This window comes from Thermobia domestica, chromosome 2 (assembly GCF_964235325.1).
Source record: "Thermobia domestica chromosome 2, izTheDome1.hap1.1, whole genome shotgun sequence".
Classification (NCBI taxonomy): domain Eukaryota; kingdom Metazoa; phylum Arthropoda; class Insecta; order Zygentoma; family Lepismatidae; genus Thermobia; species Thermobia domestica.
Window position 1 is genome coordinate 110,981,490 of NC_137455.1, and position 22,305 is coordinate 111,003,794.

Consider the following 22,305-nt stretch of genomic DNA (forward strand, 5'->3'; position numbering starts at 1 on the left):
AGTACTGTTTTCGCAGTCACTTTCAGTGAGGTCACGATTTTCTCCTCTAACCGAGGCTAATGCTGGTGATCTCGCCTTAAACATTGTAAACATTAAATCCTTGCGTCCCACTAGGTGAATTTGTAGACTTAGTCTAATAACGGGAGTTGTTTGATATTATGAAGAAATTCTCTCTACGTTGAAAAAGATGAAGACTGACGGAATTGTCAACACATCTTCAGGATCAGCAGCTGGGCTTTTGCGGCTTTTTGAAGAAGGATCTACGGTTCTTGGTCTCATATGGCTATAGATATTATCAGAGGTTGGAGCTTTTTAACAGGGCACTTAAAGACCCAGTTTCAGTGTCAAATTGGGAAACAATACAAAATCATAAATGAAAACATGAACTTGAATAATATGCTTAGTCACTGATCATAAGTTCATTATACTGTCATGAAACCTACAAATTAATATCATCGCCCTGGAAATCTCATTAATTATAATAAATATTGTCAACAGTACCATAAATAGGATTTTTTGTGTCGCTGGAATAGAATCTGTTATCACTATTAATAAGATTTATCTATCCTAAATTGCGGCACTTTAATTCATGTTATGTGACATTTTGAAAATTAAGAGGGGGGTGCAATGACATAAGCCTATCTTTAAATTTGGCCCACAATGTTGAGTGAAGGGTATTGTCCCCCCCCAGAAAATTTTTGGTGGGCACGCCTATGCATTATCCTTAACACGATATGAGAAGCATTTACCCTTGTCTCATCAAAATAGTAGATTTTCCTACCCTCTGCTCTGTACTTCTTAATTAAACGGAAATGTTTTCTCCTCCATAATACTATGTCTTCCCTATCAACTACAACAGACTTTTTATTGTGCGATATATACTTGAATTTCATTATTTTCAACAGCCTAGGGAGAGTTGTGTGAGAAAAGGAGGGAAATACATCATCTGTATTTACAGCTGCCAAAATTTTATTTAACGTTGGGAATTTATTACGGAAAAAGAACTGATGTACCTTAGATCAAATTGCCGATTTCGTGAAGTCGTCATATTTTTTCGAGAGGAAAATCCTTATTTATACGCGTATTATTCGGGCTTTTTAAATTTATTTTCATCAAATTTAGTCTTCCGCCTAATTCTTTAAACAGCTGCCTTTCCTACACCTGTGTTTCACAGTCATGTCGGCTAATTCTTCAACAGTTAAATTAGGATGTTGTTCTCTTAAAGTATGGGAGACATTCAAACTGCAACGCTTCACACTACTTCGTAAACGCTTTCCCGGGCTCATGTTTTATCACAGAACTACTGCAAGCCATCATGAATTGTCGTTTCACAAAGCACTCAATACATATTATCTACAATTTAATATGCGCTAAAATTTTTTTAAGATAATATAAACCCTACAAAATACACCCTCCATTCCAAAAGAAACCGAACGTTTTTAAAAAACAAAAAAGCAATGTACATTTTGGAACAAATCATTTTTATTAATCAATGTATTCCCCTTCTGCATCGATACACATATTTGCACGCTCCAACAAGTTGTCAAACGACTTCTCCATGTCCTTTATTGGAATGGTCTTTAGGACGGCGGTCGTCGCCTGCTCAATGGCATCAATCGATGCGTGCCACTTTCCTTTCATCGCCAAATGCAGTTTCGGGAACAGATAGAAATCGCGCGGAGCGAGATCTGGTGAATAGGGCGGATGATGCAACCGAATAATGTGATTTTTGACCAAAAATTCAGTTACAAGTCGCGAATGATGTGATGGTGCATTATCGTCCAAAAGAGTCCAACTGCCGATTTCGCGATATTCGGGCCGAATACGACGAATTCTTGCCAGCAAACTCTTCATGACGCCCAAGTAAAACTCTCCAGTGACTGTCTGGCCGGGCTGAACAAATTCTTTGTGGATAATTCCTTTTGAATCGTAAAAACAAATCAGCATCACCTTAACTTTTGACTTCACCAAGCAACTTTTTTTTTGGGTGTTTCTTCATCCGGCGCTCTCCATTCAGCACTTTGCCGCTTTGTTTCGGGCTCATATTCAAAACACGTCTCGTCACCAGTTACAATCGATTTCAAGAAGTTTCGATCCTGCCGAGCACTTTTAACGATGTCTTTGCAATGCGCAATTCGATCAACTTTTTGGTCTTCGGTGAGTTTGTGTGGTACAAACCGCGAATTAACCTTCTTAAGGCTCAAAACTTCGGTCAAAATGCGGTATGCGGTTGTTTGAGGAATGCCTAATTCCATTTCAATAACTTTCACCGACGATTTTTTGTTATGTTTGATGAATTCACGCACTTTTTCGATGTTTTCTTCCGATAATCCGGTTCTGGGACGGCCTGATCTTTCATCATCATCCAGCGTCTCTCTACCCGATTTGAATCGCCTGAACCACTCGTAAACTTGCGTACGGGATAGACACTCATCACCATATGAATTTTGTAGCATTTGGTGCGTTTCACTAAAAGTTTTACCCAGTTTAACACAAAACTCAATTGCAGCTCGTTGTTTGAAACTCATTTTCCGACCGATGTACACAACACACTGACAGTTGAAACGCAATAACTTTGTTGCCGTGCATCCAAATGTCATGACATTTATACCAGTTGTCAATGAGGGACAACGCCATCTACCGGTAAAATATTACAACAGATGGCACTAGTGGTACTATTTGTTTTCAAAACTTCGGTTTCTTTTGGAATGGAGGGTGTATTATGGATAAATATATGCATTAATTACACATGACACTATATGTAATATAGTTGCCACATGCGCTAAATTCATACAACATTTGCACAGGTCGATAGTCTGCGTACTCGATAACCAGACAGCCAGAAGATTACCTTCCTTGAAATTGTAAACAAAGACAGAATTGGTCCGCTTCATAACCTCTCAAGATTCTTAAATGAAATAATAATGGAAATTATAACAAATTAGTTCTTATTTCTAGGAATGCAATTTAATAAATACGACTAAAGCCAAAACTTTCGTACATAAATAATAAGCAATACTTTTCTTAAAGACAAAAACAGTAATTGTTTGCTAATTGGGGTTAATAGCTCAAGGAACAGCAGTGCTTTCTCAACATCAGGTGCGAGCGAATTGACGTACGAATTTAGTTTACACAATTCTGTTTATTAGAAAAGCTTCCCTCCCTGTGAAGGTCAATGGCTTGCTTTCCCCTTCTGTAGTGGAAAGTGGTGGGAGGAAGGGGTTACCTATCAGGTTGCCTGAAACAGATGATAATGACTTCAAATTCATATCGTCTCGACGACAAGCTTACCTCACACATTAGAGGTCACGCTCTCTCGATCTCATCACGTTTAACATCACGCTCATTTCATTATTTTGACATCATGCTTATTAAGTAACTCGTGAAGTTAAGATAGAGTGAACAAGGTTCAAACTCGAGAGCAACGGGCCTGTCCACACCCTCAAGAACCTGGAAATATCACAATCGGGTTCAATTCAGAAATACTTCATCATCTTCACTACTGGGAGTGGTCGTTAGCACGTAGGTAGTTTATTCCAAACGCTGTATTTCTTAGTTGGGTCATTCCATGTCAAATCACCTAGAGCACTGTGCTTCAATGTCTCAGATTCTCTTCATTTTTTTTTTCATATATAAATACCAATGTAATTATGCTAAATTAATTTTTTCCGATTTTTTGGATGAGAAATGGGCCGGGGAGAAATTTTTGAAAAATGTGAACTTTGCTTCAATTTCACTTTTTGGCACTTAACATCATGGAATAAAATTACCATAACTTCCTTATTTTTAAAGCTATTGGGCTCATCCAGGGGTCAAATGAAAGCTTAATTTTTGCTCTTTCAGTAGATCGTAAGCAACCTTGCAAAAGGTTACACTGTCAAACATTAATGGGCATACAAAGCAAATTTTAAGGTTTTTACTAACTGTGCCATTGCTCAAAACTTACAACTATGAAACTTTTGAAACTTTTTTTTTACATTCACCTTAACACGTACATGGTATGGTTAAAAAATAAAGAGGGTGTTTTTGGTATTTTTGTAATTACTATTTTTTATGTACGGAAATATACAGTTTTCAGTTTTGTTATAAATTGTGTCATTGCTCGTAAGTTACAACTACGAAACTTTTCAAATAGAATCATCTTAGCACATACATGATATGGTTAAAAAATAAAAAGGGTGCTTTTGGTACTTTTGTAATTATTATTTATTTATTTATTTATTATTTTTTATTTTATTTATTTATTTATTATTTTTTTATTTTATTTTATTTATTTATTTTGGTATTTTACATGTATGGAAATATACAGTTTTAAGTTTTGTTACAAATTGTGTCATTGCTCGTAAATTACAACTGTGAAGCTCTTGAAACCTTTTTTATAGGATCATTTTATCACATACTTGATGTGGTTAAAAAATAAAAAGGGTGCTTTTTTATTTTTGTAATTATTACTTTTGTACATCCGAGTGCAATTCATGAATCTCTCTGGCCTTCTATATTCTACTGGCCAGAAAAGGAAGACTTTTGTTGGATACCTTTTCAAAATATCATCTGGGAAGTTCCTGTTCCACTCTTACAAGCCAATCAGCCCGGACTTACGCAACTGAAAGCAAAATTAAAAGAAGACATCATATCATCAATTAAAAGAATGAGCTGTGAAATACAGGACACAACATTTTGTATGTAAATCTATGTAATTCTAAGAAGTATTACTGGTATCTATTTTTATTGTTTTCATCTAGTACATTAGTCTATTATTTCTTATTTCTGTTGATAGGGTTTGTACTAATCACTCAACCCCTTACATTGCTAGGCATATATTTTCTATTTACAAAACGGCAAGATTATTACAAAAAAGGTATCCCTTTTCGTTATTTAATCATACCTAGTAAATCCAAACTAATCCTATAAAAAGTTACAAAAGTTTGATAGTTGTAAGCAATGGTACAATTGGGGAAAAAAGTTGAAAGTCATAGTAAAAGCACAAAAATATATATTATGATAATACCAAAACGGCACATTACATCGGTTCTATTTTTAAGCATACCTAATATTTACTAAGATGATTCTTTGAAAAATTTTTAAAGTGTGGCAGTTGTCACTTCAGAGTAGGGATGGCTAAAATTTTCCGAAATCCGAAATTTCACTTTCAGGAATTTTTCCGAATTCTGAATTTTTTCCGATTTACTTTCCGGAATCCGGAAAGTAAAAATACCGGAATTGGCCATCACTACTTCAGAGGAAAGGCAATATCTGTTAACAACAGTAAATCTGCATATTTCCGTACATTTAAAACACAAAAAATAATAATAATAACTGCAAAAATACCAAAAGCACCCTTTTTATTTTTAAACTATATCATGTATGTGCTAAGATGATTCTATTTGAAAAGTTTCATAGGTGTAACTTACGAGCAATGATATAATTTGTAACAAAACTTAAAACTGTATATTTCAGACATAAAAAATAATAATTACAAAAATACCAAAAATACCTTCTTTATTTTTTAACCATACCAGACACGTGTTAAGATGAATGTGCAAAAAGGGTTTCAAAAGTTTCATAGTTGTAACTTTTGAGCAATGGGATTAAGTACATATGAAATTAAAAATTTGAAAATATGTACATTACTTTGCATTTCATAAAGGTCTGCTCTGAAAGTAAAGATACAAATCGAGGCGTCATGCCCACAAGTGCTTGATCGGGAAACTACCGTCTCCTTTAGCATAACCGGCATAACTGTGGGACGTAAAACTTAAAAGATTTCATTTTTGATCGGGAAACTGGTGGCGGGGATCTTCACACAACGCGAAGGAGCTCAGTTTGCTTCTAACAGTCGAAGCGAGAAGACAAGCTCGAAAGTGTACCCTTGTTTCGTCGCTGTGTTACGGCAACACTGGAGCGAACATTGGAGCAGCGCTACGCGGTGAAGTTTTGCGATAAACTGAGGAAATCCCCTACCGAGAATTTCGATATGACCAAGGCAACATTTGGCAATGATACATTGTGTAGGTCGCGAGTGCTCACTACAAAACCTTTACAGACGGCCGGAAAGGCATACACGACGAAGAACGGTCTGGGCGCCCTTCGACGACGGTTACAGATGTTAATTTTATGCGTGCTTCATTGAACATTGATCGGGGTTCAAGCGTCCGCATGACTGCAGAAGAGTTAGGGATTTCGAAAATGCAAGTTCATGAAATTGTAACCGAAATATTTGACTGAAATTGAACTGACGTCGCTCGCTGCCAGGAAGTTTTTGACGGGAAAAGGCATAACCACACTTCCCCAGCCACCACACAACCACGCCCTCACCCTATGTGACTTCTTCCTGTTTCTGAAAATGAAAAGTGAGTAGAAAGGACACTGATACTACACTGTGGAAGACGTGCAAAGGGCCACACCGAAGGTGGTCCACGAAATTTCAGACAAAGGCTTCCGAGACGCCTACAAACAGTGGAGAAAATCAATGGGTTCGCTGTATCGATGTCCAAGGTTCTTCTATTGCAGAATATTAGGTATATTGAAAGATTTTGTCGAATAAAGCGTATTTTCCATACTCAGTCTCCTTACTTTCAAGACAGCCCTCTCATCATAGACTATATCCAAATAAAATCTTTTCTTACCAATGTCTTGACAATGTTAACAGCTGTCAGAAAAAAATCGACGTTTAACGCGTCTGCTTAAAATTAAATACGTTACACAAGAGCAAAGAGAGTATCATTTGAGTTTATTGATATGATTGCTCTTCAGATGACTTATCATTTCGTCAATCCAATGCCAAAACCGCGAATGTGCTAAATTTGACTTTGAGTTGTAAGCATTTTAATATTCAACTTACCCCGAAAAATCAGCATATAGACTTAGGTACATGTTTTAGGAATTGCCGGTAACTTCTAATATATTCATATTTCACAAATGGGACTTTGGTATTGGAATCTGTGGGGCCCAAATAACATGAAACTGCACTTCCGTGAAAATAGCAAAATTTGCATATTCGAGGTTTTGGCATTGGACGGACGATTTGTACTTCATAGAACGCTATTAAACTAAAATTATACCTCTTTCGTTGCTTTAAGAACTAACACAAATAGAGAATTAACTAAGATGACCTCTTAAGCAATATTATGTTAAAGTGAAAATAAACTTGTTACACTTGATGTCCTATTCGGACAAATATTTGAATCTAAATATAAGCAACATAACACAGTGAAACATTTCTCAACGGCGAACATCTTCGTAACATGGATAAACTTCTTTTATCTCTGTTAAAATATGTATGTTATTATGGGAGAAAACCCTCCTTTATACGGATATGGACAGTAGGGTGGGCCAAAAACGGCCGATTTTTTTTTTTTTTTTTTTTTTTAGAAAATTAAGATTGAGTACCGTGCAAAAGTTGTAAAATGTTATATTATGTTTCCTCACCAAAACAGAGCCGGATTAAAAGATATTTAACCGGGCCCCGGGGGCCCCAAAGAACGTTAATTTTGAAAAAAAAAAAATAGTTGCGAGTAGTGAAAATATTAGTGAATTTTTTTTTTTAGAAAGTTAAGTTGGAGTACCATGCAAAAGTTGTATAATATTATGTTATGTTTCTTCACCAAAATAGAGCCGGTAAAAAGATATTTAACCGGGCCCCGAGGGCCCGAAAGAACGCCAATTTTTTTTTTTTTTAAAAAATGTAGCGAGCAATGAAAATATTATTAAAATATATTTTTTAGAAAGTTAAGTTTGAGTACCGTGCAAAATTTATAATGTCATGTTTCCTCGCCAAAACAGAGCCGGATAAAAAGATATTTAACCGGGCCCCGAGAGCCCGAAAGAACGTTAATGCTGAAAAAATATGGTTGTGAGTAGTGAAATTATTATTGAAATATTTGTTTTCAGAAAATTAAGTTTGAGTACCGTGCAAAAGTTGTATAATACTATGTTTCTTCCCCAAAACAGAGGCAGATAAAAATATTTCACCAGACCTTGCGGGTCCAGAAAGTGTTATTTTGTTTTTTAAAAAATATATACCATTATTTTAAGTATGTATAGAAAATTGGTTAAGATTCCTAATATTTTAACTTGACCCCAGAATTTTAAATGTCCTGATTTGATGTGCAGCTCTTCGTCTGATTGGTGTTTTGTAGATATAATAGTACGGACACAAATACATAAGGTAAGGTTGAAAAATTGACCAACAAATACCAAACCAGCCCAGAACTCACCACGTGGAGGTGGCTACACAGCGAGTTCTTCCACCCACCCTCCTCTTACTTAAAGCTCCTTCTTGAATCTTGGAACAAAATATTGAGATTTATGTCCGAAGCTTGGTAGATACTTTCGTGTTTCCAGTTTTGCGCGAATATAGCCGTCTCGTGCAACACTACCGCATACTTCTGAAGATTCTGTTACTACCTTTACACACCTTTCCAAAGCCTGTGTGTGGAAGAGGAACGTGACAAACTGTGGAACCTCCACTTTTCCACAATCATTTCGGTTAGTTCCTCTGTTAATATGTTAGCCGAAATTGGAGGTTTCGTTACTATTACTTCTGACCAATCGATCAAATCGATATAATCCGCATATTCTTCAGTGCTTTGCCTACTGAAATTGTCAATTAGAACTATAGTTTGGTATTTTCGGCCATCAAAATAGAGACCCTTAAAATTAGTAGTTTTATACTGTAGACGGTTGCTTTTTTTCTTTTTCTTTTTTTGCTAGTTTTCTACGGATTTTGTTTTTATCTACTACCTTGTCTTGGTTAGTTTTGTTCAGTAAATTCATATCTTCTAAAACAACGGATACAATTTTAGCAGCCGACCTATTCGAGACACCTGTTAAATCTTTTGCGGTACTCATTTGTTTAGGGCTCACTATTGTTTATTTAGGTTTACTTTAGATTTTATTCTCTAAACGATAGCTCCATGCGAACTCTTCATCGTCTGAATTCGGGGTGGAAGCGCTTAATGTATGTTCCAAGTGCGGGATTGAGGCTAACGATTGTAACTCTCTTGTAATTGGTACCACGGAATCATAATCGATCTGTGTGTCATGCTTTCTTTTGTGCCTATGAGTTTCTGCTTGATCTACATCGCAACTCGTCATTTGTCTCTGATTTCTCTGATCTAATATGAGCTCCCACTCCAAAAGCGGTATTTAAGTTGATTTATCACACTTACAGGTTAATCTATTGCAGCATTTGCAAGAGAAAATATCACATAACTTCTGAGCACCGTTCTTAAATTTCTTTAATTTGGCTCTTAATTGGGGATATCTCGTTTCTTAATGGGGTTAATGATCGTCTTGCATTTTGAGTTGTAATTCAAAATCATATGCTTAATTCGAAAGCAAGACAATACAGGAAGAGAGGCTCGCAGCCATATCGTTTTTAGTTTATTTGAATTCAGCAATGTAAGCGCCGCCTTCGGAAAGCCAGTGTTGTGCATTTTGTATCCAGATGCGAGAAAGTGATATTCTCTTAAAGTCTGAGAGCTCTGAGTTGGGCTCAACACGAAGGTTTTTCGTATGTTAATATGATAGTTATGAAAGTTAGTTAAGCTCTTAATAGTTATTTACATATATTGAAACCATATATTTCATGTTTTCTGTATTAATAGTATTGTCTGGTAAAATGTTCTTATTATGAACAAAAAAATTAGGCACTTTAGGGCCACGGGGGCCCGGTTAAATATTGTTTTAAAATCAACATATTTGACATGGCTTCATTTCGTACCCATGCACAACTTTTGATAACTACTCAATCCTGAATATCTGAAAAAAAAAAAAAAAAAAAAAAAAAAAATCGACCCACCCTAATGGACAGTCTTCTTTTACTCCCAACGTTTTAGTAACCTTTTCATAACGGAGAGAAGTTATTCTCAGTTCATACTTATTTAGCACAGAAAATACTTTTAGTAATCTGAAAGTAAATCTTAAATTGATCCAGTAATTACAAGCAATTTCCGATCAGAAACTGTCCCCAGGATTATACGGCAGACAACCATTGCAGACTTTTCCCCAAGGAATGAAACATCATGATTGATTAGTTCCGTCTACATGTTCAGTGTTTAATAATAACGTTGCATCCTCCAAGAATTCTTTGTTTCTTTACCGAGGGGTTCCTCTTCAATCCCTCAGCACTTTGAACATTGTGTATAGGACTCCAATATTAGACTATATTTACATTTATAGCTAATGGATTTACTGCATACAATTAGATCTTACCACATGAGGTGTAATTTAATTTTGTGTAATCTCTCTGTAAAGGACCCTCTCATTTACGGACAAATAAATCTATCACTATCCGTTATTGACAGCTTTCACTATAGTGTAAGTTGCGTTAAAATGAAGTCATTAACATTTTATACTGAACTGAACTTCTTTTCTTTCTTAACCCAACAGGTATTTCTCCATTTATCAAAGTACGTTCTTATCTTACTTTCACAATATACAGGGAATATTGAATGTAAAACAGTTCATTTATATATTACAAATATTTATGTAACGAAACAAAAAACATAAAAAATACATCCAGTGTACATGATTAATACGAAACCACGCCATAGTCCACACGGAATGATGCTCTTTCGTTTTTCGCTGAGCTTTGCCACAAAACGTAATCAGTCTTATATGAAATTAACTTATGCAAGATTATCATACACTGAGGTACATACAGATGTAAGCTGTACGTACGTTTTGGAAACGATCTGCACATATCAAAGTTACCGAGTCTGCTGAATTTATGGTTAAAATACTCCAAACTACATCCCTGCGAAAATAATAAAAGGTTCCTGTTATCTACATGTAATGTTTCACTTTTAAAATACTACTAGTTCCATCCTCTTGACACATCAACAAAATACAATTCACTGGGAATAGTTGGGTCGTTAAAAGTAATAAAATGTTTATATGTAAATGAAATTGAATGTTTCAATGCATTAATACTATATCACTTCATTTCAATGAAAATAAAATTACCCTGAGACAAAACACTACTACTTCCTATTGATTCATGTAGACGCATCACTCGTTTTCGGTTTCTCCTGGGGTTCAGTTGTAACGGATATTTCAGGCATAATATCTTTGGTGACTGAAATATCAGGCGATATTCCTGTAAACTTGGAAGTGCTTGGAGAAGGATTACCGTTTAATTTGAAGATGCTAACTTGATCAAAGTTTAACCCCAAAGGCGATACGAACATTCCTTCACTGACGGGCTTCTTGTCCATTGGTTTCTTAGCTGTGACAGATGGGTCAGTTGGTTTTGTAGTTGAATCGGTAATGATGCTAATACTGATTTCAGGTTTTGTACTCTTTCCTGAAGAAGACTGCTCGTCTTCCCACGTAGCAGTCAATCTTGATTCATCTCCTGTGCAAGTAGCATCACTAACACTTGCTCCGAATTTCACAAACGCATTCACTACACTGTTTCTGTCAGAACTTGCAGTTGTATCGTCGAAATCAGATTTACCATCAAAACCTAACGAGCACACCAAATCCCTGATGAATGCCCAAAGGATTCCATCACTTTGGTCTCTTGGGAACTTCGATGTCAGCGTTCTCTGAAACACAATTTTTATTTGTGTCAATACAGAAAGTTTACTAAGCTACGACATTACTTGCAAAATTTAAAACTTTAATTAACTTCAATTATTATGCGAATAATCTGACTTCAAATACCAACTGAACATAATACTGCTCTTTTATCACTTTGGATATAATTTCTTCAATTCACATACTCGACAAACTTATTCTCTCTGCGATCAGTACGCTAAGAAAGGTTATTTTAGGCTAAAATTCGGTAAGGATTATCAACCAAAACTGTATGACAACGCGTTGTAAATTAGGGTGTATATTTAAAATGTACAAAGCAATATGGTCAGATTTTATGAATTATTACTTATTATGTCATGCCATCTTCTTTTACACCCTGTTTCAAAAAGAATATACGTATTACGAAGAATTATTTTGTCCAAACTATCGATCGCTGTGCCTCGGCTCGGCTATTGGAGAAACGAATACATAGTCTAGTTTATATTAATAGCCACTAGATGTCAGTTGTCTTCTGTTTTGCTTGGTAACTGTCATATGTTTAAAATGGCTACTCCGCAGCAGAAATCATTTTGTGTTCTCGAGTTTGCGAAGTGCAATTCCGTGATTACAGTGCAAAGACGTTTCAGGTTGAGGTACCAAATTGATCCTCCGAATGGGTGGAACATTCGCAGATGGTATCGACAGTTTGTAGATACAGGATGTGTATGTAAAGGAAAGAGTCTTGGCCGCCCTCGTGTTCCTGAAGAAAATGTTGCACGAATTCAAACTGCTTTCCAACATAGTCCTTCAAAATCAACTCGTCGTGTCAGTCAGGAGTTACAAGTGCCGACAACAACAATTTGGCGTGTTTCTGAGACGTCGGTTGGTTATGAAGCAGTACAAGTTACAGCTGTTACAAACTCTGCGTCCTGATGACAAACACAAACGTGTGGCATTTTGTAACGAGATTCTGGATGCTATTGACAATGATAACACTTTTGCACAACGCATCGTGTTCAGTGATGAAGCGACTTTCCGTGTTAGTGGTCAGGTAAACAAACAAAATGTTCAAATTTGGGACCTACAGACAGAACCCAGATACAGTCATTGAACATGTACGAGATTCGCCCAAAGTCAATGTGTTTTGTGCGATATCCCGATCATCTGTTTACGGCCCATTCTTCTTTAATGGAAACACGGTTAACAGTCAGCAGTATCTCGCTATGTTACAAAACTGGTTGTTTCCGAGGCTGCACGAAGACAACTTCATTTTTCAACAAGACGGGGCACCCCCTCACTGGAGTCGCCAAGTGCGTGAATATCTGAATGAAACTGTACCGAACCGTTGGATTGGTCGTCAAGGAACTGGCGACTTAGCATGTCTCAACTGGCCTCCACTGTCACCGGATTTGCCACCCTGTGACTTCTTCCTGTGGGGTTTCGTTAAAGACAACGTTTATGTACCACCACTCCCACAGAACCTGGAAGAGTTGAAGAACCGGATCCGTACTGCCATAACATCAGTGACGCAGGACATGCTTGCCCGAGTATGGGAGGAATTTGAGTATCGATGTGATATTGTTCGTGTCGCTGATGGAGGACATATTGAACATCTGTAATTTGAACTTTGAACTGTAATTTGAACTTGAGAGGTTCGTAAATATGTGTGTAAAATTTCATATTAGTATGTCTTAAAGGTTAATAAATATATGCATTCGAAATACGTATATTCTTCTTGAAACAGGGTGTACTTCTTATGAAATAAGCGTATAAAGTATTCTTTTCAATTTGTGATTTTGCTTTCTTATAAAATTCCATAAGGTAACCAGTATCGAATATGTTGGTCGAGATTTTTAAAATATCAGACGAAAAAGATACAGGGAATATTACTACTTAATTGCCTTTTGTGAGCAGGTATATAGTTAATACGAACTCAATATTTGTTCAGATAATGAAAACAGTTATTATCATGGTAATGTACGAGACACTACATACGAATTTAATACATTTATTAGAACTGACTACCCAGCTTTCGATAATTTCTTACATTTTTTTTTCTTTCTGCTTACTTGTAAGTGCTCTTGTAAGATATTTTCTGTTTCGACCATTTAAAAATTTCGTTACTATATATATATATATATATAAAATAAAGCTGTTAGTCTGCGTTTATAATTAAACTTTAATGCTGAGACTGATGTTGATCGAAAAGTCATTTTATAGACTCTCTTTCCAATATACTACTCAACAGGATTTGCACCACACTGGCTGATCCATCAATAAAAAGTTCCGATTTTAATTTCTCAAAATCAGCAATTTAAAATTTAAAAGGAAGAAAAGGAAATTAAATACACTTATAACGCTCTTACGAAGTTGCACCTAAAAAGTTATTTTGAGATGGTAGAGATTAAAAATAAATAGAACTGTCAGTTCAATAAGGCATATTACATGATTATCTAACACCAAAGCACGCGGGAGAGGTGAAATTTGGCAATCCTGAATTACAAAACACCTGTTTCTCAGGACAACTTGTTAATGCTAGATTACTTACTGGAGTCGAAAATTGGAGAGTAACGTATGGTGTGGGAAGCGAGTCAAAGAATGTCAACACTAAATGCTTATGTTGCTATTCGGAAAAAAGAAAGAAAGAAAAAAAAAGTTTACTATCCCATGTTTTTGATTTACACGCTAGAGAAGGAGGGGTTAGCTGCAAATGAATGATAATGCAACACCTGGCAAAATGAAAAGATTACGAAGGAACAGAAGGACCATGAGAAAACAGAAATTATATTGTCTACCACAACCAATAGGGTCTGAAATCGGCCAAAGGGGACATCAATTAGAGGTGAACGCTCTATCATACTCCCGTACCCTCTATCAAGGTCTACGATAGGACGACTATAGTCTTCACATAATACATTTACTGGAAGTTATAGTTTTCACAGTTTCACCATCCATTGTAGAAAAAATTCAACTAGAACGATGAAATCGTACCCAAAGAATACATATTACTCATTATGTATGTCTACTCGTCGACTAGTGTTCGGTTTTCTAACAATTTCGGCTACTTGTACTGTACTTGTAAGAACATTTAATAAGAAGAGTTAGAGAACTTCAACCGACCTAATAAATTATTCACAAAAGGCAGTGCAATTCTGAAATACTTAAATGTCTTCGAAACTGTATGTCTAACCAAGTAATTTCTATTTTCATCCTTGTTTTCGAATTTACGTGAAATGTAATTAATTAGATCATTTGGATTAGACTGAAGGAAACGACAAATTTTATATTGCACTAATTGAACCATATGCAAAGAGTTGAAAAATACTCGACTGTAATGTAGATACTGGGTTGTTCACGCAAAAAAACAGATATTGTAAACATTTTTGATTTCCTCTACTTGAAAATATAAGTTACGGTATTTGCACCTTTATTCTTGTTATACAACATCACTTTTAATTTTCTTTAAGTATGAGGAAGGGTTATTTTATGTATATATATATAAAAAAAAAAAAAGTTTTGTCTCCAGTTGGTGCCGGTCCTTACGTTCTCGTCCAGGTGTCTTTCAGTTATAATATCGGTGCCAAAATGCAAGGTTTCGAACAACCCGCGAAAGTCTACTGCCTATTTTAGTGGCGCAATTTTAGTTAAAAACAAAATTACGCGAGCGCACACGGCATACAAAATCCTAAATTCGTGACGCTACAAGAGTCTGCATGAGCTAGAGACTTGTCAATACGAATACTATCCGTATCGGATATCGTTGATCAGTTTATATGTGATCAATTTAGCAACGCTGCTGTCACTCTTGTAATTAAGGAAGAACCAAAAAACAGGAGTCGTAATTAGTGTGGTGTCTCAACTTGCAGGTGACGGTGTATTTTTGCTAGTGAAATTCTGTCGAAAGTGAAGTCTTAATGGGATGGATACATCACGCTCTTTTCCACACAAGTTTTCATACAACCAAAAGGTGAAATAATGTCGGGAAAATGATTTAACCATTGTTCAGCGGAAACATTCGCCAACATAAGGGGCCCGTTCGAGGTTATCAATGAAAATTGTCGCCCCAGGTGTTTTGTGGAATTAATTTATTTGCAGGCCACAAGAATCTACCACTCCAATGTGACGTGGTCCAGAGGTTAAATTTGGCGTAGTCTTCTGTCAGTTACATCATTGATTGCCGACTCACCTGTGATGCGTACATAAAGGTTGGGTTCACAATCTCCTCCCGTGCCTTGCTGCTCACCATCAGATAAACTGCCGCAAACTGTACGAAAGACATTTGGCGGAGTTATAACGGATGAACCTTATATTTATCTCAAGCGTAATCAGGGTCTACTAAATGTTCATTTTCAAATTCCAGGTTTTATCAAGGTTTTCAAGGTTTATTTTTCCTTTTTTTCCAGGTCTATTCAGTAGAGTGACGTTTATTGTAACACGTATAACTTAATGAAATTTTATATAGTTCTTAACAAAAACTGGTTATAATTAGAGAATGCATATGACAAGTGATAGTTTTTTTAAGTGACAAGATGAAAAGAAAAAACTGAATGAAATGTAGGTTCTCAAAACATTTTACACAAGAAAATGTTTAATTAAAATATCCCCTACCAGAAGGTCGGTTGAGAAAAGTGTGCAGTAGTTTTAAATATCCTAATGTATTAATACTATACAGGGATGAACCTTAATTAAACCGACAAACTTCGGGAAATGATTCTCGGCACTCAAACAAGAACTCTTCTCCAGGACGCATAGTTTCCGAGCTAAAAGGTGCCGAAAGTGTGGAAAAATGAACTTCCGACGCCTATATTTCCAAAATTATCCAAAGTAGAGAGTGCTGCTTAAAATCTCACAAAGGAAATTATATGTTCAGAGCAGATAAGACTCCCATAAAGAGATATTAAGCTGCACTCTCTACGTTGGATAGGTTTGGAAATATAGGACTCGGAAGTTCATTTTTTCACACTTTCGGCACCTTGTAGCTCCAAAATTATGTACTGTGGAGAAAAGTTAGAGGAATTTTCTTCTTGTTTCGGGCTCGAGAATCACCTCCCGAAGTTTATCGGTTTAGTTAAGGTTCACCCTGTATAATAGTAAATTTCCGTCAAAAACATTACTTCAAATAAACTAATATTATAGTAGTAGCATGTGAGTGTTGATAAACCATGACAAAAATGGCGGGAAAATAGCTTACTCACCGCTAAGTTATGGGATAAAATACCACAAGAGTATTTTACTACATGCACTCCCCTTTAAAGTACTCTTGTGGTATTTTATGCTAAGTACTGGTAGGACTTAGCGGTGAGTAAGCTATTTTCTCGCCATTTTTGTCAAACTAGTATTAGTTTAGAAGTAAAAGGAAAATGATCATATATAATACAAATTCTTAACGCAAAGTAGTCCATATTGTTAAACGTTACTGCACCTTCTTCTTGGATGGGGATTGGCCATCAGTTATATTTTATTTCAAAATGTATTGTAACATGGAAGTTTAAAAAACTGAAAATGTTATGGAATCACGCACATTATAAGAACAAATAAAGAAAACAACTTTCACCGTGAGCAGTTTTTGACATTTAACTTCTAGAGTTCAACGTCTCTTTTAACTTTTTCGCCTGTTCTTCCAACGCTTCTACTTCTGCTTCGGCGTCAGTTAGTATTCTTTTCTTCTTTAATTCCAACTCTTATTTTCTTCTTAATATCTTTCTTTTCTCGAGCTGCTCTGTCTTCTTTTTCACCGCGGTCTTTCAGATATTCATTTCTTCTGCTTGATGCATTCCTCACATACTGAACCATACTCTTTGTGATATTCATATTACGCATGTCACCAGCAACACGCACAGCAACCAACACACTTCGCTGGACAATCAAGCACTCCTCTTGGAGATTTTCAACAATGCACTCTTTGTTAATGGAGAAACTCCTTTCCACTGCTGCGTTGCTATGGAAAAGTACATATATTTTATGCATGAATGTTTTAAACGCATTGGAGACACCTTCTTTGCTTAAAAGATCATGGAGAAAAACGTCTAATCTGTCATTTTTGTAACGGAAATTTGACAGTTTTTGTGCTGTGTCTTGGTCTGAACAAAATTTTAAATATTCCAAATTCACCATATCAGCATTTACAGGTGTTATTTGCTCCTTCTCAACAAATGTCTCCAGGGCGAGTGTGATACGTGATTCACGAAGGGTTTCGCTGGTCATAGTTTCTGGAGACAAGCAATTTGCGGCTCTTGTTACACTATTTTAAAGGACACTTTATCATAAGTTTTTTACACAGTTCTTGGAAGAATCTTCTGCATTCTTTCTTAAAGTTCTATATATATTAACATCCTTCACTCCTTTAAGCGATGTAACCGCAGAAAATCCAACATCAACTAGATTAAGTGGTTTTAAGATGTCCTTATCAAAAACATCTATTGAGGTCAGTTTTCTTGAAGTTTTAGCTACTTTTAAGACATCATCTTTCACGAAGCGGCTTAACAAACTACGAATCAACGTGTTTAGGTCGTTCCATAGAAACGGTAGTAATGGACTGTCTGTCTGGTACTTATTGAGGAATTCTTCTTGTTCTACAGATACGGACTGAAGGAACCCTAATCTAGCAGGCAACAGTACATCAGAGATGTGGACTTTTACTTTAGAGAAGTTTGATGTTTCAGGAGGTTTTGTTTTCACTGCATCAACATAAACTTTTAAGGCAGGAATCATAGTTATGGCACGGTTGATAACTTAGAATTCTCCACCCACCTAATAGAACAAAATTTAAGAGGGGAAACTGCTGTTCCAGATGCTGCCATGAAATCTGTTCTTCTTGAAGGGAAGTCCTTGAATAAATAGTACAACGCTCTCAAAAACTCTGTCACATTCCACCAGCTTTGGTATGCGCAGTCTTAAAAGCCCCGTTAGCAATATGTAAAGAGCACGTTCCTGTTTCCAAAAGCTGTAGATCTTCACCATTTTCTTCACTCAGATAGGCCTTCAAATCACTCAGAAATTTCAAATTAACTTTGGGGCCATCAAGAGAAATCTGAAGTAACTTATAAAAATCGAGCGAGACTCTTGTCCTTGAAAGTATTTATAAATGTACTTAACAAATCCTGGGCAGTAGCATGTCCGAGGAATACTGATGTTAAATAACGTGTTAAAACTTTATTTTCGTCACTGTGCCAGAAACGAACTACTAAGTCCATTTCATTTTTCTGTGAGAGAGTGTTTAGGCTTTCGCCGAACGATACTGCAAAAAATTCACAATTTTGTAGTTCACGAAGTAACGTCTGTTGGAAATATGGACCCAATCCAAAAGTGATGACATAACCTATTTTGTCTTTGTATAACTGCATATTTTTAGCGACTTTACACTCATGAAACATTAAAGGAAACAAATCCGTTGCACTCGTTTGACTTCTGGCCGATGCATGACTTGTAACTTTGTGTAATGTCCAGATTATTTCTGCTGTCGTCACTTGATCTTTGATAAGTTAACTCTTTATTACACTACTAGTTTTTGCTGGGCTTTCATTTTTCTCCTGAACAACTGCAATAGATGATGTGCCAGTCACTGAACTGGAAGACGCTGTAGAATTTTTTTGTACAGGAAGGCTCCTTGTTAACAATGCTTGAGAACTTTGCGATCAAACATTGTGCATTAAGAGCTTTAACAGCTATTTGATGTTTCTTTCCTTTTTCATGAGATTTCAATGATCCAGCTCCCATATTTGAAATATCAAAACAGTTCTGCAGAGTTTACAACCTGCTTTAAATGGATCGTTGGACCTAATAACCCATTTCCACTGGCCTTTCCACGAGTCCTGAAATTTAGTTTTACTTTTCGCCATTTTAATGGCTGAAAAATAAGATGTTAATTGTTAGTGTGTAACAGGATTTATTGCAAGACTAGTAAAATGTTAACCTAAATACAAAAAGTGATTCCGTTAAGATGTGGGCAATTTTACTTTTTTCCGGTCATACACCTTTCGGCCACCGGGAATGGTGTTCACTGCGACATCCGCGGGCTTGGACTCCTGTTAAAAAGCTTCGGCACAGGAGTATAAGCAGAATGTTGTTCCAGACCTGTCTACTACTCTTGCTATAGAAACATGTAAACCAATGTCTTCACAAAGCAGCAAATAAGCTTGATTCATACTATGCAAATAAGCAGCAACTACAGAGAAAGCTTCTAGCTTGTATGCCAGTATTCCCTCAGTGTAAGACACAAACTTAATAGATCATGAAATTTTACTTTTTCAATTACCTTACTCTCATCATCGGGGACTAATTTATCTCTTTTTGTAGTCACTGTTATTCACAACGACCATGCCAAACAAATAAAATCTTATTCAGTCTCTTCTTGTACCCTCAACATACTTTCCAAAAACATTCAGCGCCTGCACTCTGCTCACGTCTGTCTGTCTTTCTCAACTACGTCTCCACTGAATAAGTTATTATTGGCTTTTAACTTATGCTGTAGTATATAACTTTCTTGCATTTTACAAAAATATACTTATTCCATACCCATCCCAAAAACAATATTTTAAAAACAATTTTAAAACTTCCAGGTTCCTCGTCCAATTCCAGGCTATTTCCAGGTTTTCCAGGTCCAAAAGTAAATTCCAGGCTAATTCCAGGTTTTCAAGGTTTTCCAGGTCAGTAGACACCCTGGTAATGGTAACATCTGGACAATTACGTACCGTAATACCTCTTACAAGAGACGCACAGCATTTTACAGCCAGTGCCGAGAAAGGTTTCCGCAGGAAATCTATTATAATCCAAATCTATTTGAAAGATATTCCTTATTTGTACGAAGCCAATAAGAACCAGATTTGGACCTTCACAAACAAAGCGCCTTCTTTCTTCTTTTTTTTTTCAGTCTCCACTTTTCCCTGCTGTGGCCAATTGTTATGAACTTCTTTTATGGATAAGGGACCGTCTCTTGCCTCTTTGTTCTATCTCTAATTACTTCATTCTTTCATATTTATTTATACTCTTTTCTGACCTTTTAGCCTCTTTGCAGAAAAACAGAGCTAATTTCTCCTGACACTATCCCTTAATATTTTAAACTATGCTTTTTATCCCCATTTTTGTAATTTATTTATTATTATTTTTACAAAAATACATAAAAAGCTACTCTACCCATAACTCTACTCGAAAACATATATACAGACATATATTTTGCTTTACATATACGGCTTCTCTTTTCTGTTGAGTTAATATTTCTTAATTTCCTTTGATTTTGTGTGTCTGTATCTACCGCCACCACTATACAACACATATTTAATTAAACATGTAGAGAATATACACCCTGTTTCAAAAAGAATATACGTGTTTCGAATGCATATATTTATTAAACTTTAAGACATACGAATATGAAATTTTACACACATATTTACGAACCTCTCAAGTTCAAATTACAGATGTTCAATATGTCCTCCATCAGCGACACGAACAATATCACATCGATACTCAAATTCCTCCCATACTCGGGCAAGCATGTCCTGCGTCACTGATGTTATGGCAGTACGGATCCGGTTCTTCAACTCTTCCAGGTTCTGTGGGAGTGGTGGTACATAAACGTTGTCTTTAACGAAACCCCACAGGAAGAAGTCACAAGGTGGCAAATCCGGTGACAGTGGAGGCCAGCTGAGACATGCTAAGTCGCCAGCTCCTTGACGACCAATCCAACGGTTCGGTAGAGTTTCATTCAGATATTCATGCATTTGGCGACTCCAGTGAGGGGATGCCCCGTCTTGTTGAAAAATGAAGTTATCTTCGTGCAGCCTCGGAAAAATCAGTTTTGTAACATAGCGAGATACTGCTGACTGTTAACCGTGTTTCCATTAAAGAAGAATGGGCCGTAAACATATGATCGGGATATCGCACAAAACACACTGACTTTGGGCGAATCTCGTACATGTTCAATGACTGCATGTGGGTTCTGTAGGCCCAAATTCGAACATTTTGTTTGTTTACCTGACCACTAACACGGAAAGTCGCTTTATCACTGAACACGATGCGATGACCAAAAGTGTTATCATTGTCAATAGCATCCAGAATCTCGTTGCAAAATGCCACACGTTTGCATTTGTCATCAGGACGCAGAGCTTGTAACAGCTGTAATTTGTACGGCTTCATAACCAACCGACGTCTGAAAACACGCCAAATTGTTGTTGTCGGTACTTGTAATTCCTGACTGGCACGACGAGTTGATTTTGAAGGACTACGTTGGAAAGCAGTTTGAATTCGTGTAACATTTTCTTCAGGAACACGAGGGAGGCCAGGACTCTTTCCTTTACATACACATCCTGTATCTACAAACTGTCGATACCATCTGCGAATGTTCCACCCATTCGGAGGATCAATTTGATACCTCAACCTGAAACGTTTTTGCACTGTAATCACGGAACTGCACTTCGCAAACTCGAGAACACAAAATGATTTCTGCTGCGGAGTAGCCATTTTAAACATATGACGGTTACCAAGCAAAACAGAAGACAATTGACATCTTGCGGCTATTAATATAAACTAGACTACGTATTCGTTTTTCCAATAGCCGAGCCGAGGCGCAGCGTTCAATAGTTTGGACAAAATAATTCTTCGTAATAATATTCTTTTTGAAACAGGGTGTATATCAGTTTTGGATATTTCCTTCAGAACTTTTCTGTTTGTCACTCTCGAATGTTAATGCTTTTCCTAATTTCCCTATAGTTAAGTTTTCTCTTTGCTTTCTATTCAATCCGTTTCTTTTTTCCTTTTCTCCCATAAATTTTGCAAAACATGTTTTGC

General features: G+C 36.4%; 1 protein-coding gene across 10 annotated transcripts in view; it reads right to left on the bottom strand.

The window, feature by feature from the left end:
- Nucleotides 1–10,469: 10,469 nt before the first annotated feature.
- LOC145674736 (MPN domain-containing protein-like) overlaps nucleotides 10,470–22,305 on the bottom strand; it is an 86,342-nt gene continuing 74,506 nt past the window's right edge. For all 10 annotated transcript variants that reach the window (XM_081744991.1, XM_081744949.1, XM_081745008.1 and 7 more), the window contains one exon: nucleotides 10,470–11,552. In XM_081744991.1, coding sequence (XP_081601117.1) covers nucleotides 11,001–11,552 — 552 coding nt within the window. In that variant the 3' untranslated portion in view covers nucleotides 10,470–11,000. The remainder of the gene's footprint in view (nucleotides 11,553–22,305) is intronic.